The 13867-nt window shown below is 41.1% G+C and overlaps 1 protein-coding gene across 1 annotated transcript in view; it reads right to left on the reverse strand.

The window, feature by feature from the left end:
- LOC146324249 (1-phosphatidylinositol 4,5-bisphosphate phosphodiesterase gamma-1-like) overlaps positions 1-10086 on the reverse strand; it is a 34018-nt gene extending 23932 nt beyond the window's left edge. Inside the window, exon 1 of the mRNA XM_084723556.1 lies at positions 8882-10086. Coding sequence (XP_084579682.1) covers positions 8882-9152 — 271 coding nt within the window. The 5' untranslated portion in view covers positions 9153-10086. The remainder of the gene's footprint in view (positions 1-8881) is intronic.
- Positions 10087-13867: the final 3781 nt, after the last annotated feature.

The raw sequence follows: 13867 nt of genomic DNA on the forward strand, positions 1-13867 counted from the left end.
AAAATCTCAACACACAGTTTGAGTTACTTGTTTCTTGAGGCTTTTTTAAGCTGCTGTTTAAATGCAAGAATAAACCTTGAAACTCAATAATTTCTGAAATTTTAGAATGTAGTTCCTTCAGGTAGCTTTGTGTTGAACACAGAGGCATTTGGGAGGGAGAAAAAAAACAAAATAGAAACAGAAAGAGATGCAATGTGCAAGATATGACCACCTGTACTCGTTATAGCTGTTGCTATCTATGGCTATAGCTACTAACTACTGTTAGCTAGTTAGTTCAGTTATCCATGCAGCTAGTGGCCCTGTTAGCGGACTCAAGTCTGTTCCATAGATATACAAACCAGGGCATTGCTGCTCAGCCTTGTCGCCAAATTTTTCGAGGGACAGGAGAGGTATCAAGTAGGAGAGGAGCGAGAGGAAGGTTGGCCATCTTGGTGAAATAAAGGTTTATTTCAATCAAACCAGGCGCTCGTCTTTGTTCAGTACAAGAATGAAACTTGACATCAGAAGGTGTACTGTTGTATTTTTCCATTTTGTGAGGAAATGAGATGTGAGATTATCTCCTTTTCTGACATTTTGTGAGTTTATTTTAATCATTTATAAGAGTAAAAAAGCTTGTGCAGCTCATGTACAGCTCCCAGGGAAAGTACAGGGGGGATCAGACTATCGCTTCCTGAGGTACAAAGTGATATTAAGAGACAGGACTTTTATTTTGCATAAGTGCATGCCATACTAAATCAAGACTGATTTCAACCTACATGGATGAAACAGTAACATGTAGAAAAGATGATTCCTTGGTGTATCCATCAGTGCATATCACACACAACAGACGAAATGTAAGATGAAAAAGATGTGGAAGACATAAAAAGATGATATATATAGAGAAAAGGTGAGATCTGGTTAGCTTTGCTACAAATAGCTGGTAGAATCGTCCTTCAGAGGAGGAAAGACATCGAATCAGTACTTCTACCTTTACCAGAGTATTTAAAAAAAAATATCTGTACTTGTATTTGAGTAAAAACGTGTGTACTTTTGCCACCTCTGCAACTTGCACACATTCTATGTGATGTCTTTTCAACCCCCCCCCCCCCTTGAAAAGGCCCTACTCCCACTTTGAATATCCCTGTTTAAAACTATATTCTGTCCATATCTTACACACTGCACCTTTAAAAAGTTCTGTTTCAGTGTTGGTCCTGAATCTCTGTGGTATCAGACAAATTCAGACAATATCCAGGCATAATAAAGCTTTTAGTCATGTTAGTACAAAGTGCCTCACAGTCAAAGTCGACTCACTTTCCTCCCAAACTATTAAAAAACCTCAAAACCTGGTATTTATTTTCCTCTGGTCTTTCCCTTTATTACTTCCTGCCATTTTAGTCTGGACGTTGGACAATCACGCAAACAGATGCACAGCTCGCCAAACGTCACACTTCACTCACCATGACTGCGTTAGCACACACCCTGCCTGTCTCACTGCACAACACACACACTGATAGGTAGGGAAAGTACACACACACACACACACACAGCACGATTCCTCCCACTGTGGCCTTTAATCCTGGTCCAGGCTGTAAACATGGTTGTGATAAAGACACACACACACACACAGCTACTTTGGCCTGATGTAAACTTTGATGAACAGGAGGGAGAGGTGAGGGGAATCACACACTGAGCCAACTGGAGATACTTCAGAGTATAAAATCCCATCAACAGTCTCACAGAAATAAAAGTGCGATCCGTTATGGGATGCCACATCATTGTGCCTTTCATCATCAGAGAAGCTCGTAAACTAACCATCTTTCTATTCTCAGTCAGTGCTCTGCGATGCATGTGCGTGCGCTGCTCGGACTGAATGAGCGTTCCTGAACGCACCGCGAGCTGTGTGCACTGCTGACCTGAAACCACCAGCCGTTGATAATTGCAGTGCACTTCTAGTGAAACAAACTGTTCCTGGTACAGCCGGTGACATCACTCACTACCAGATGGCAGAAGTCGAATCGGAGATTATAAATTAAAGGGAGGCAAACAGTGAGAGACAGGAATGAAATACAAACTAGAGGGAAGATTATAATGTGGATAAATGACTTAATGAGATAGGAAACTGATTGAAAAGAGGTGGAACTGGAAGACCTCCAGAAAAGAATATTCAGATGTAACTTCCTTGTAATCACGAACATTTTGATAAGCAACTGTAATCTGATTGCAGATTTTTTGTCAAACTTTAACTGTAGTGAATACAATTACATTTATTTTGCAATTTAATAATATGCAACTAGTTACATATAACTCTCCAAAACTGCTACCATACTACTACTGTTTTTGGGATTGCTGCGGCCTAAAATGTCTAATTTGGTGGTAGCTTTTCTAAAAAGTTGCAATGCATGCTGGAATGTTTTAAGGCTTTTTTTGGGATGAAATTTTTAGATTTAATTCATTGCAATCAAAGGCAACTTGTTCCAGGGAGAACAAAACCACGCTCTCTTCTGAGTGTTCTGAGGAGCCTCACCAAAAAGGCTCACAAGTACAAAAACTCTAACAAAATCTGCTTTATTAGTAGATGAAGAAGTGCACGGAGGGTTGATAAATGTCAGCAAAAATGACAACCCTTCTGTTCTTTTCAGTACCTGTGAAAAGTTGCAGAGTTTGGACAAAATTGCAAGGCCGCGCAGAATTCACAGGGATTGGTCGAATTTGCATGAACTGCAACATTGCAACTTTGTGGATGGACTGATTTGTGTCAAGTTTTGTCATATTTAGTGTTTGAATTCTTGAGTTTTGGCCATAAAAGTGTTTTTAGTGATTATAGTGTCCTTTCACCACCAAAATCTAATCGGGTAGGAAAGTTGGTAACCTCTTACAACCACACTTCTAGGGTTCATACTGGGGTTCATTTAAAGGTTTTTGCAACAGAAGTTTATTTAAATCTAGATATCTTTTCAACATTATCAGCCATGTTTAAGAAATCTCTGGTTAACCCTAATTGTGCATTAAATTACACCCTATTGGTGCAAACCGCCCTGAGTATCTCAGGCATCTAGAGCCTCATTTGCGGTCCATGTCCCTGCTTCCTGCAGAAGATGCTGGACCTTTTGTTTTCCTGCAGCACGCCAGTCCTTCAATCTGGGACAGGAAGCGAGACACTCCCTGATAACCCCACACTTCCTGTGCCTCAGAATTTAATACCTCCACTCTTTGCCAAAGCGCTCATCTCAAAGAAAAACAAAGAGAAAACACTGATTTCAAGCGTGCGCGTGTGTGTGTGTGTGTGTAGCAAAGCTGAGGGAGAAACTTTATTATAAAGTAAACAGTAGAAAAAAGTATCAGGCAACCAAAACAAAGGAAGGAAAAGCAGGAGAGAAGGGGGAGGTGAGGGGAGACGGAGCGAAGGGGTCACTTAGATAAATACGAGTGAGATGTCTGAGAACAAAAGACCAGAGCAGCATCAGATGAATGACCTTGAAAATCAAAAAGAAAGTGAAAGAAAACAGCAAGAAAGCGAAATGGGAGGTCAGAGAAAATGAGAAGGGTGTTTATGAGGTGGGTGAGTGTGTGTGGGGGGGTGTAGGAAATTGGGAAAGGACAGCTGGAGGAGGAAAATGGAGAGGCGAGAGAAGAGGAGGAGGAGGGAAGAAAAGTGTGTAGCTGAGAGATAGAGCTGTGGGAGATAAAGTGAAGGAGAGACCCGCTGAGTTCCTGGAATGTACTGGTGGTTTGTCCAGAGGGAGGCTGTTTGTAAAGGGGCGTTTGTGGGTTATGAAAGCGTATGTGTGTGTGTGTGTGTGTGTGTTTGTGTGAAAAGCAGTGTTTTCATCAGTGTGGGATTGTGTAGATTAGGCCTGAATGAGCGGCGTTGGTGTTCGCTGCGGTCTCGTGCACGCTCAGACTCGTAGCTGTTGTCGCTCGGATTAGAGAAGGCGCCGTTTATGTGGTTTATGATTATGGATAAATAATTGACAAGGCTCCCCGAGCAGAAACAACACCTGCATGTGTACAGCAGCCATTAATCTCTGAGCTTTCTCAGAGTGACGGGGGAGGTGGGGGTTACTTGAGATGGAAAAGAAGAGAAAACTGCAGCGGCCCTCAGAGCCAAGAGCACTGTAACTTCAAAAAAACACATGCAAACAGATAAAACACAAGGAAAATGGGTCTGGGAGGAATAGACAAAATACCTTGATATTGACCTTTATCAGAATTGTGGGAATGACAACTAGCACTTTGATATGGGGCTACTTTCACGACTTTAATATAAAATCAAACTGAACAGGTTTGAGAGTCAAATTATGTCAATTTTAATTATACAGCGCAAAATCACAGACGTTATCCCAGGATACTTTCCATATAGAGCTCTAAACCATTCTCTTTTCACAGATACCCAATGTAAAAGCGAGCGCTACGGCAACAGTGGAGAAGAAAAACTTCTTACACTGCAATCAAAAACTTAATTCACTGCAAGCACAATAAACTGAATATCTTTGGGTTGTGAGTAAAATAAGACATTTGAGGACGTCATCTTAGGCTTTGGGAAACACCGACATTTTTCACAATTTTCTGACATTTTAAAACAAATAACTAATAATCAATTGCGAAAATAATCAACCAATTAATCAACGATGAAAAGTGTTAATGATAAAAACTTAAATAATGTTAAAAACTTTGTTTGCAAACATTCTGACCAGTTTTACAGTAAATAACGGACGTCACGATTCTCCAAGTCCATGATTCAATTCAATTTTTCAAGTCTTCATTTGTAAAGATTAACAGATATTTGGTTTAATGCCATGATAACTATCATTTACATTTTCAAATAGTTAAGTTTTGTGCAACTTGTGGAGTTTTCAGTATTAATTTGGATGTTCTGTATTTTCAGGGTGTTATGTAGTTATGTAGGGCTGTGCAACTGGACGATATATCGTTTGAGGATAAGAAAATGACACTCCTTTATTTTGTTGTGTCTCAAATCACACTCTTTACAGAAATATTTTCTGTTGTTTTTCAGATGATGCTTTGCTTTCCAGGCAGGAAAAAAGACAACATAAACAAAGATTACAGAGATTAAACACGACACAGATCGGGGTCATTCTGATCAGGAGTTGGAGTCTGATATGGTTTGGGGATGGATATGAAATAACCAGTGTGAGATTTAACGTGTTGTTGAATTGGTAACCATGTTTCTCCATTTCCCCATGTTTTATTCCTTTGCAGTGTTTCTTTTTTTAATCAATCCTGTTTATCCTTCTCCTGTTCCTGATGTTTTAAGTTATGCCAAGAAGGATCACTTTCAGCAAAGTGATGGGAAACAAACCTGACAGATTTCTCAGTAAACCTATTTCTCATATGGGAGGAGTCTTTTTTTTTTACAGTGTGCTACCATAAAGAGAGTTAGAATAACACATGGCAGACAGAAGGAAACTCTATCATGCCAGTTGTGAATGCCATAAGTTTTCTCGGTGCGAACAGACACTGTAACAAATCCTCCCTCAGGCCACAAAATCCAGGGCGCAGACAATAGCCTCCACACCCCAGACAGGCAGAGCGGTGCTCCAACAGGCCGATTCAACGGAACAACAACAGCCTGCTGCTTTAAGCACGCCACGGGCACTTGACTCCACTCCAGCAGGCCTCGATCGCCTCAGCCCACAGCCAGTCACCCAGTCAGTCAGGCAGTCAGGCGGTGTGTCAGGAAGCTCAGGATCCATGTGGCAGCAGCCCGCATGCTCTTCTGTCTGGAGAGTTACTGGGAGGCTGACACTGAGGAAGCTGAGGTCACGGGGTCGTGATGCGTCTGCCCGCTGAGGAGGCCATGACAGCGCCTCAGCTGCAAGTTCAGGTCAGGATGGGAGGGGGGCGGCCTACCACAGCAGTCATAATCATCCTGGAATTTTTACAGCAGGCGTACGCAGAGAAAAGATCCAAACAAGCCTGCAAACCTTACTTTTAAAGCGTCAGTGGAGTTTTAGTTTTAGGTCCTGAGGATTCTGATCTTCTATGTGTATTTTTTATACTAATTCTGATATAACACCTGAGTTTCAGTACAAATATCAAAACAACACCTTTCTTTGAGCGTCAAAGTTACCAAAATAATCAAGAAATGTCAACCATATCTCATGGGTCCTGTTTACACCTGGTATTAAAATGTGTCCTGCGTGATCCAATCACAAGTGGACAACTCCAGGTGCAGGTGTGAACACAGCCAACACGCAATGAGGACGCAGTGAGATCCATTCGCTCTGACCACATTCAGAGGTGGTCTTGGCTGCTGTTTCTGCAAATATGACCAATCACCAAAGCTTCCAGCGAATTCCACCAATCAAAGCAGTCCCCCTCACGCAAAACGTAATACATGTACGTCTCAATGAAGCAACTCAGTGTCTTATTATTTACTTTTTTTGTGTGTATATGTTATGGGCAGTGAAAAGAACACAGGGTTTGTCTATCCACTTTTATATTTTAAAATTGTGGACGGAATATTTCCCAGTTGCGCTTCTTCAATTAAAAATAAAAAAATATTTTATTAGAATTGTTTAATCCTGAGCTTTTTTGGTCAGGTTACTTAGAACACTCAGGAAAGAGTGTGGTTTTATTCTCCCTGGAACAAGTTGCCATTGATTTTTAATCAACTTTTTTTTTTCATTGCAAACAACACCAAAAACACTGCAACACGCAAAACAGTTTTTTAGAAAAGACGCCATGAAATCAGAAATTTTAGGCCACAACAATCCCAAAAAACAAAATCCAGCAGAAATCCTGGAGGGACCGTTTTTAGGGCTGATCCCCATGCTTTGAAGCATCTACTGTTGCCATGGTAATCAACAGAGATCCCCAAATCCATTTTTTCTCCAGGTCCAATTCCATTTCGATACCTGAATTTAGATATCTGCCGATACAAACACTTCTCTTTTGTTGATCACTATTATTGTTATTATTATTATGTGTAAGGTTACATGAGCCTGAAACTGAACTACAGTTTATTGGTGAAAAGTTCTGTGTCAGTTGATGTTGATGCACGTACAATCAGAGTTTTCCCCATCTGGAAAGTGACGTGGTTGGTACATTTCTTCACTCCAGCTGTATTTTAAAGCTGCACCTTGGAATGTGGTTGCCTATATAAAAATCTAATGCACAGTTCACATGAAAAGTGCTGCTCGTGTCTTAGTGTGCACTGCTTAGTATATTAAAAATGGAAAACACATGAGGTTGTGGAATTTGGATCGCTATGCAGATTGGTCTGATAACCGCTGATCTGATGAATTACGTCAATGTTGGGAACCGATACTGAAACTGGATCAGATCTCTTGTAATCGACGTCCAAACCAGTTTTTGAATGCTTCATTTTTCTACTCCATGAGCACTAAAATCAAAATTCCATTTCCATCCATTATTCTAGGAAAGCAGCAGAAGTTTCTGTGTTTGGTTCCACCACAGACTGACGGCAGAGGGATGACAGTTGACACTTTATTTTAAAGGGTCATAGGCCAAAAAGTTGAGAAGCACCACTTTAAAACATGCAGACACAGAACAAGAAACTGACCCCGGTGTTTTGTTTCTGCATCTGTCAGCATGTTCTCAGAAGCTTCAGTCTCAGCTGACGTTTCAGCATCTTCTGTCACAGAATCTGTGACCGGCGCAAAAATATAAATGATATGAAGAAGGAAAAACTAAACGCATGTGACTGAGTGACATACACAGATGTCATGTACTGTAGTTTATCAACTGTCTTTTGAACAGATTGTGAGATAATGTCCCCTGGGTGACTTTGGAGCAAACCCCCAAACTGAAAGAACATCGCCGTTTTGTTTATTTGTCGTCATTTTGTGTGACTTGGTTGTCGTTTTGTGTTTCCTTGAAGTCATTTTGTGGTTCTTTGTAGTTGTCTTGTGTCTTTGTAGTTATTTTGTATCTGTGATTTGAATCTGTTTGGGGTCATTTTGTCTTTTGTTGGTCATTAGGTGTCTTTTCGCAATTGCTTTGTCTGTAATTTTTTTTCTCTTTACAGTCATTTTATGCATCTATGAAGTTGTTTCTTGTGTCTTTATAGTTGTTTTGCCTATTTCAGACATTTTAAGTCTATTTGGTCATGTTGTGCCTTTTTATTTATTTCATGTCTCTTTGCATTTATTTTGTGTCTCTGTTGCTATTTATCATCTCTTTCTTATCATTTTGTCTTTTTTTCTGTAATTTTGTGCACCTTTGCATTTGTTTTGTCTTTTTGTAGTTATTTTGTCTCTCTGTAGTCATATTGTGTTTCTTTGTAGTCATTTTGTGTGTCACTGTAGTTGTTGTGCTTTTCTTAGCCATCTTGCATCTCTTTTTGGCCATTTTGCATTTCATCATGGCCTTTTTGTGTCTTTGTAGTCATTTTGTGTCTTTTTTGTGTTTTTCTGTCTCTTTGTGTTGCTTTTTAGTCTCTTTGTAACCATTTTGCATTTCTTTGTTGTCGTTCTGCGTGTGCAGCCGACCTCAGGTTCCTCTGTTGGTTCAAAAGCTGCAGCTGAACTTCAGTATTAAGTTTTTGCTACAGAAGAGAAGCTGTCTGAGTCTAAATACACTCCTCTGTACAGATACGATGTTAAATACTACAGCACACAACACAAAACAGTACAGAAAACCATGTCCAGGGGCTGTTCTGTTGTCCTGATACAAACCTCTTTGTTAATGTTGCTATATTTTAATTAAAGTTTATGCCGTGTTTAGTTTGCAGATACTGAGTATGAAAGATCTGGACATCTCTACTTTAAACCAGGCTGTGTACAACAGTCACTTCATACAGAGGCTCTGACTGAGACTCTGTGGGCACAAGGGGCCCGAGGGGTCATGGGGCCCCTGGGCCTGTGCTCAGAAGGCCCACTCAGCAATCACTTCACGTTTTTCTGACTTTAATACTCACCCTCTCCTTCTATTTTGTCCGGGTTTCTGCTCCACACTATCTGCCGCATGTCCTGCTTTATCTGGAAGGTCCTTCTCTCGGGCCGCTGGGACTTCTTCTGGTAGAAGATGGTCATCACCGTCCCCATCTCCAGGCTGTGGAGGATGCGGGGACCGGCCTCTGTCCAGTCAAGCATCCTGGAGGCCGTGACCGGACCAGGAGCGCCTGCAGCTCCGCCGGCGGCCTCCTCAGCACAGCCATTGAGGCAGCCACTGAACCTGGCTGCACACATCTTCACTGCATAGCTACGAGGAAACCTTGCAGAAATCTGTGCTGGTTTCTGGGTGAGGATGCTCGTCCTTTAGTCACTCACCAAATGCACCAGTTGTCCAACATGTCCAAACCACTGGTGCAAGGAGGAAATCTGGGTAGGAACCCAAATTAAAACAGTTTCACATCCAAACCAAAGAACTGAAAATGTCTGAGATGTGAATTCTCCTCTGGTCCTCTGGAGGGGGAGTGTATCCCTCTGTTATCCTTTCCAGATGCTTCTGGCAGCACACCAGCGAAATCCACTCGGAGTGAGCTCTCATCACCGCTGGACTCAGGTTTCCACCCTTTATGTGTCCTCCTGCTGGTCCCTCAGTCCACGACAGCAGAGACAGCAGCTTTAAATCCGGCAGCCGCGTCGTCGCCTGCTGCTTCTGCCGCTTTGCTGCTGCTGCGATGTGGCCGTCTCCTCCACTCCTGCCTTAAATGAAGTCAAAGACGCCGAGTTATGTAATGACGAGTCGGACAAATACCCGGAGGTGGGTGCAGCAGGGCGGCGGAGAGGAGGAGGACGGGCACCGGAGACGGAGAGACGCGCGGAGCGGCCGCGGCGAGAACCGTGTGCGCTCCCATCCGCCGAACCATTCTGCTCTGCTCTCCCCTCACACACTCCTCCTTCCCGGGCACGTTACACCGCCGACAGGGTGCATTGTATCCTACGCAGCCGCCTGTGTGGAGTCACCGTCCAGAGGCGTGCGGGGTCGGGCTGATACGCGGTTTAATTGCCCCAGTTTGTCCTCGTCCTGCCTGTGCGTCCCCTCAGCTCCAAACGCCAGAGGTCTTGAGAGGAAATTAGGGCTAGCAGACCGGAAAAGCTTGATCAGATTTTTTTTTTTTTCTCCTTTCTTTCTGGGCTGCTGTAGTATATCTGAGGGAGGATGAGGGGAGTGAGTGAGGAGGGAGGGAGGGAGGGAGGGAGAGTGGCAGCGGAGAGGAGGAGGAGGAAGGAGAGGAGGCAGAGAGCAGAGCGACCTCCGCGGGTCTCCAGGAGAGCTGCAGCTACATGGAGGAAGAGAAAAGAAAGAAAGGGAGGTTTTATTTTCTCCTCCAGCGCTGAAATAAACCTTTGACCCTGCGGGTGATGACGAGAGTCAGGAGGTCAAGTGAGGTTCAAGTTTCAGAGGTCAGTGACCCGTCAGAGAGTCAGCAAGAAACCATCACAACACGGAAACTGCAGGGATTTAACTTGGGAAGCAAAGATGTGGGTTATTATTATTATTATTATTATTATTATTATTATTATTATTATTATTATTATTAGGAAGAAGAAGAAGAAGAAAAGCAAAAAAATCCAAACTGAAGAGCTGAAGTTTTGGATTTTGTAAATTATAAACTGAGAATCTTATATTTTGAATTTGGATTTTTTTTTTTTTTTTTAACTGAAGAATTTAAGCTTTTAGTTTAGTTTAGTTTAGTTTAATTTAAGTTAATTTGTTTTTGTTTTGCTTGTTTGTCAAACTATTGTTTCCCAGGTCAAGATTTAGTGATAACAACAACAACAATAATAATAATGATAACAACAACAACCACAAGCCATACAAATAACAAACAACTTTTAAAAAGCTAAACTGAATCCCTTAAATTTTTGTTTGTTTGTTGTTGTTTTGTTTTTATTGTTTTTTTTGGTAAACTATTGCAGATTGAAATTAAAAATGACTAATTTAACAACATTAAAAATTAAATAAAAATTAATGGGAAACTCAATGGCAGCTCAAAGCCACCATCCTGACAAATAACAAGAGAAGCTGACAAAGAAATATTAAAATAAGTGTCAACATTATATTTTTCAAACTATTTTCAATAATCCTGGAAGACACTGACCAAACACACGTTGATGTCTCATATGACATTACCTGCTGATGGCAGCGTTGATGCTGATGACAACCGAACAGCAGCATTCGGACATTTTGGAGACATTTGACAAAATTCGTTAGCAATTCTTCAAAAAGTCAGTGCAACAATACAGCAGTTTGATTAGCATCAGCACATGCAGGATAGCAACGTCTGTTTGCTTCATAGTAACTAGCATGCATGAAACTGCAATTGCAATACAATTAGTGGTAATTTTAAAATCATGATGATGTGATATTTGTTGGGGGTCTGTACCAAACAAACATGTTTCTTTTATCTGGAGAATAAGATTTTTAGGCCAGGGCATCTCTGCATCACTACAGTACTTCATTATAATGGTGTCACACACATTTCCTCTATCAAAAACTTGCAGGCTTCTGGAATTTTTGGATATTGTCCTTGTCTATATTGCAATTTTGCAAATATTGCAATTGATTGTGCAGCCCTACTGGTAACTAAAGCTGACAAATATGGGGTAAAAAGTATTATATTTGCCTCTGAGATGTAGTGGGGTAGAAGAATATGGAAACACTCAAATTAAGTACAAGTATGTCAAATTTGTACCCAAGTACAGTGCTTGAGTAAATGTCTAGTTCAGTTCTGTCACTGATGTTACTGTTCTGTGTGCTCATATATCGGTTTCAGCTTGTTTTCAAAATAAAACTCCAGAAATGAAGTTCTGCCGTAACAGGACAAACATCAGCTCTCTGAGTGTGAGATTCACCACAAGTTTGACCACCACAGTGAGATGAGACGGTCATGGATGACATCACAGCCTCTCCATGTCTAATCGGCTCCATATGTCTGCTGGGTGTACTACCACTGGTCAGCGGGCAGCCAATCAGAATCCGAGGAAACACTTCTCACATGTCCTGCAGCGTAGCGGCAGGAGGGAGGAGAGAGTTGTAGAAAGAGTTTTCATGACAGGGTGGAGAGGGAGTGTCGAACTCTTCAATCACTGAAACCTCCTGAGACGGAATTCAAGTCTAAAGAAGAAGAGGTCACTCAGTAGAGTGCAGATCTCTGCCAGGCAACAGATGGTGAAGCACCTACTGCAAAGTCACCACAACTGCCAGATGCAACCAGCAGAGTTTTGCAAAGTGCCTGGGTTCATCTATCTTTCTAAACTTAATAAGGCACCATTGATGGGAAGATAACTCCAAACTCCTCCGTTTGTCCTGTATTGTTTGTGCGACTGTTTACAGACCAAAGTTGAAAAGTTTCAAATTCCAGAGCAGGAGTTTCCAAACTTTTTCATGTTGAGGATCCCCAGAATTGATGCACATTAGACCATCAATCCCCCATTTTACTAACTTTTTTGTTGTAATTTCTTATATTTTTACATTTGAAGCTAATTTAAATGACTTATTAGTAGCAAATCACTGATCAAACTAGGATCACTACAAATTACGATCAGTCAGAAAAGACCAACAAAGATATCATTATGTCATTGGAAAGCTGAAGCTGGCTGTGAGTTGTGGTTGAAATCTCCTGAAGAGGCTAAAATGTGGATCCTGAGTTTCTTTTTTTAAATTATTATTTCCAGTTTTCAAGAATGAAGTTCTACTCTCATTCCTGATGTACACAAACATTTTACAGCAATCAGAAAACATTATAGATTATTAATTATTGCTAATTTGTGTACTAAAACACATTTTGTTCAATTTGAATGAACTGACAGGTTGCAATCTTCTTTTGATTTTCATCAGTTTACATTTGGATCACAGACAAACAAACAAACAAATACAAAAACAAGAGAACATAGGTCAGGACCATTTAATAGCTTATTTAGACGTCCACATCGATCTGTTCATGTAAAGTTTGACTGATGAAGGTGGTTTCTTGCTCAAACCATCAAAAACAGTTTTCAGCAGGAAAAAAAAATCCATCAAATGGTACGTTTAAACTTGATCCCTAGTTTTGTTTTTTGTTTTTTGTTTTTTTTTTTTTTACAGATTTTTGGGTCCAAACGACTGATTGGTACAAGAACTTTTGGAAATGGTCAAGCAGATCGTCTCAGCAAGGAGCCATGAAACAGGCTGCAGTGTGATTTTTTGGGGCAAATGCGACCAACCATTTAAAGTATGTCCACTAAAAGTTCTTGTTTTTGCAACATTATGGGAATGATCCCTACAGAGGCGGAGCTTTTTGTTCAAGAGTAAGATCATTTTCACGCCGTGTTCAAAGCGACCATCCACAGAAACAATAATTTTACCTCTCTGGTCTACTGCCGCCTCAATCAGCTAGTTTGTTTGTGTTATTGTGTGACTTCGGGTGTTTTAAAGGGTTATCCAGTTTATCCTGGCAGGTCGCAGGTGGGCTGGAGCCTAGTCACATCTACGGGCAATTTAGAGTTATCAATTAATCTATTATGCTGCATGTCTTTGGACTGTGGGAGGAAGCTGGAGTACCCAGAGAGAACCCATGTGGACACAAGGAGAACATGCAAACTCCACACAGAAAGGTCCCCCAGTTCCCAAAGCCGGCTGGAGAATTTGACGTCAGAACTTTCTTGATGTGAGGCGACAGAGATAACCACTGCACCACCATGCTGCAGTGAACATGTTTTGGAATTTTGTAAATTATCTTTTTACAATACATTTTGACTTTTGGACTTTACAATGCTCTGGAGTTTTTGGATCACATGAAACACATCTGTGTTATAACTTTTATTTGTTAGTAAGCTGTTGCATAATGACAATATTACAAGAGACAATGAGCTTTAACGTCATTATTAGTGCTTCTTAATCAAAAACTGTCTGGATGGATTATGTTGCAGCTCAGTTTTGCTTCTGTGAGCTGCAGTTCTCTTTATCAATACTGGAC

The sequence above is a fragment of the Lutjanus erythropterus genome, chromosome 7 (assembly GCF_056507025.1).
Source record: "Lutjanus erythropterus isolate fLutEry1 chromosome 7, fLutEry1.hap2, whole genome shotgun sequence".
NCBI lineage: Eukaryota > Metazoa > Chordata > Actinopteri > Lutjaniformes > Lutjanidae > Lutjanus > Lutjanus erythropterus.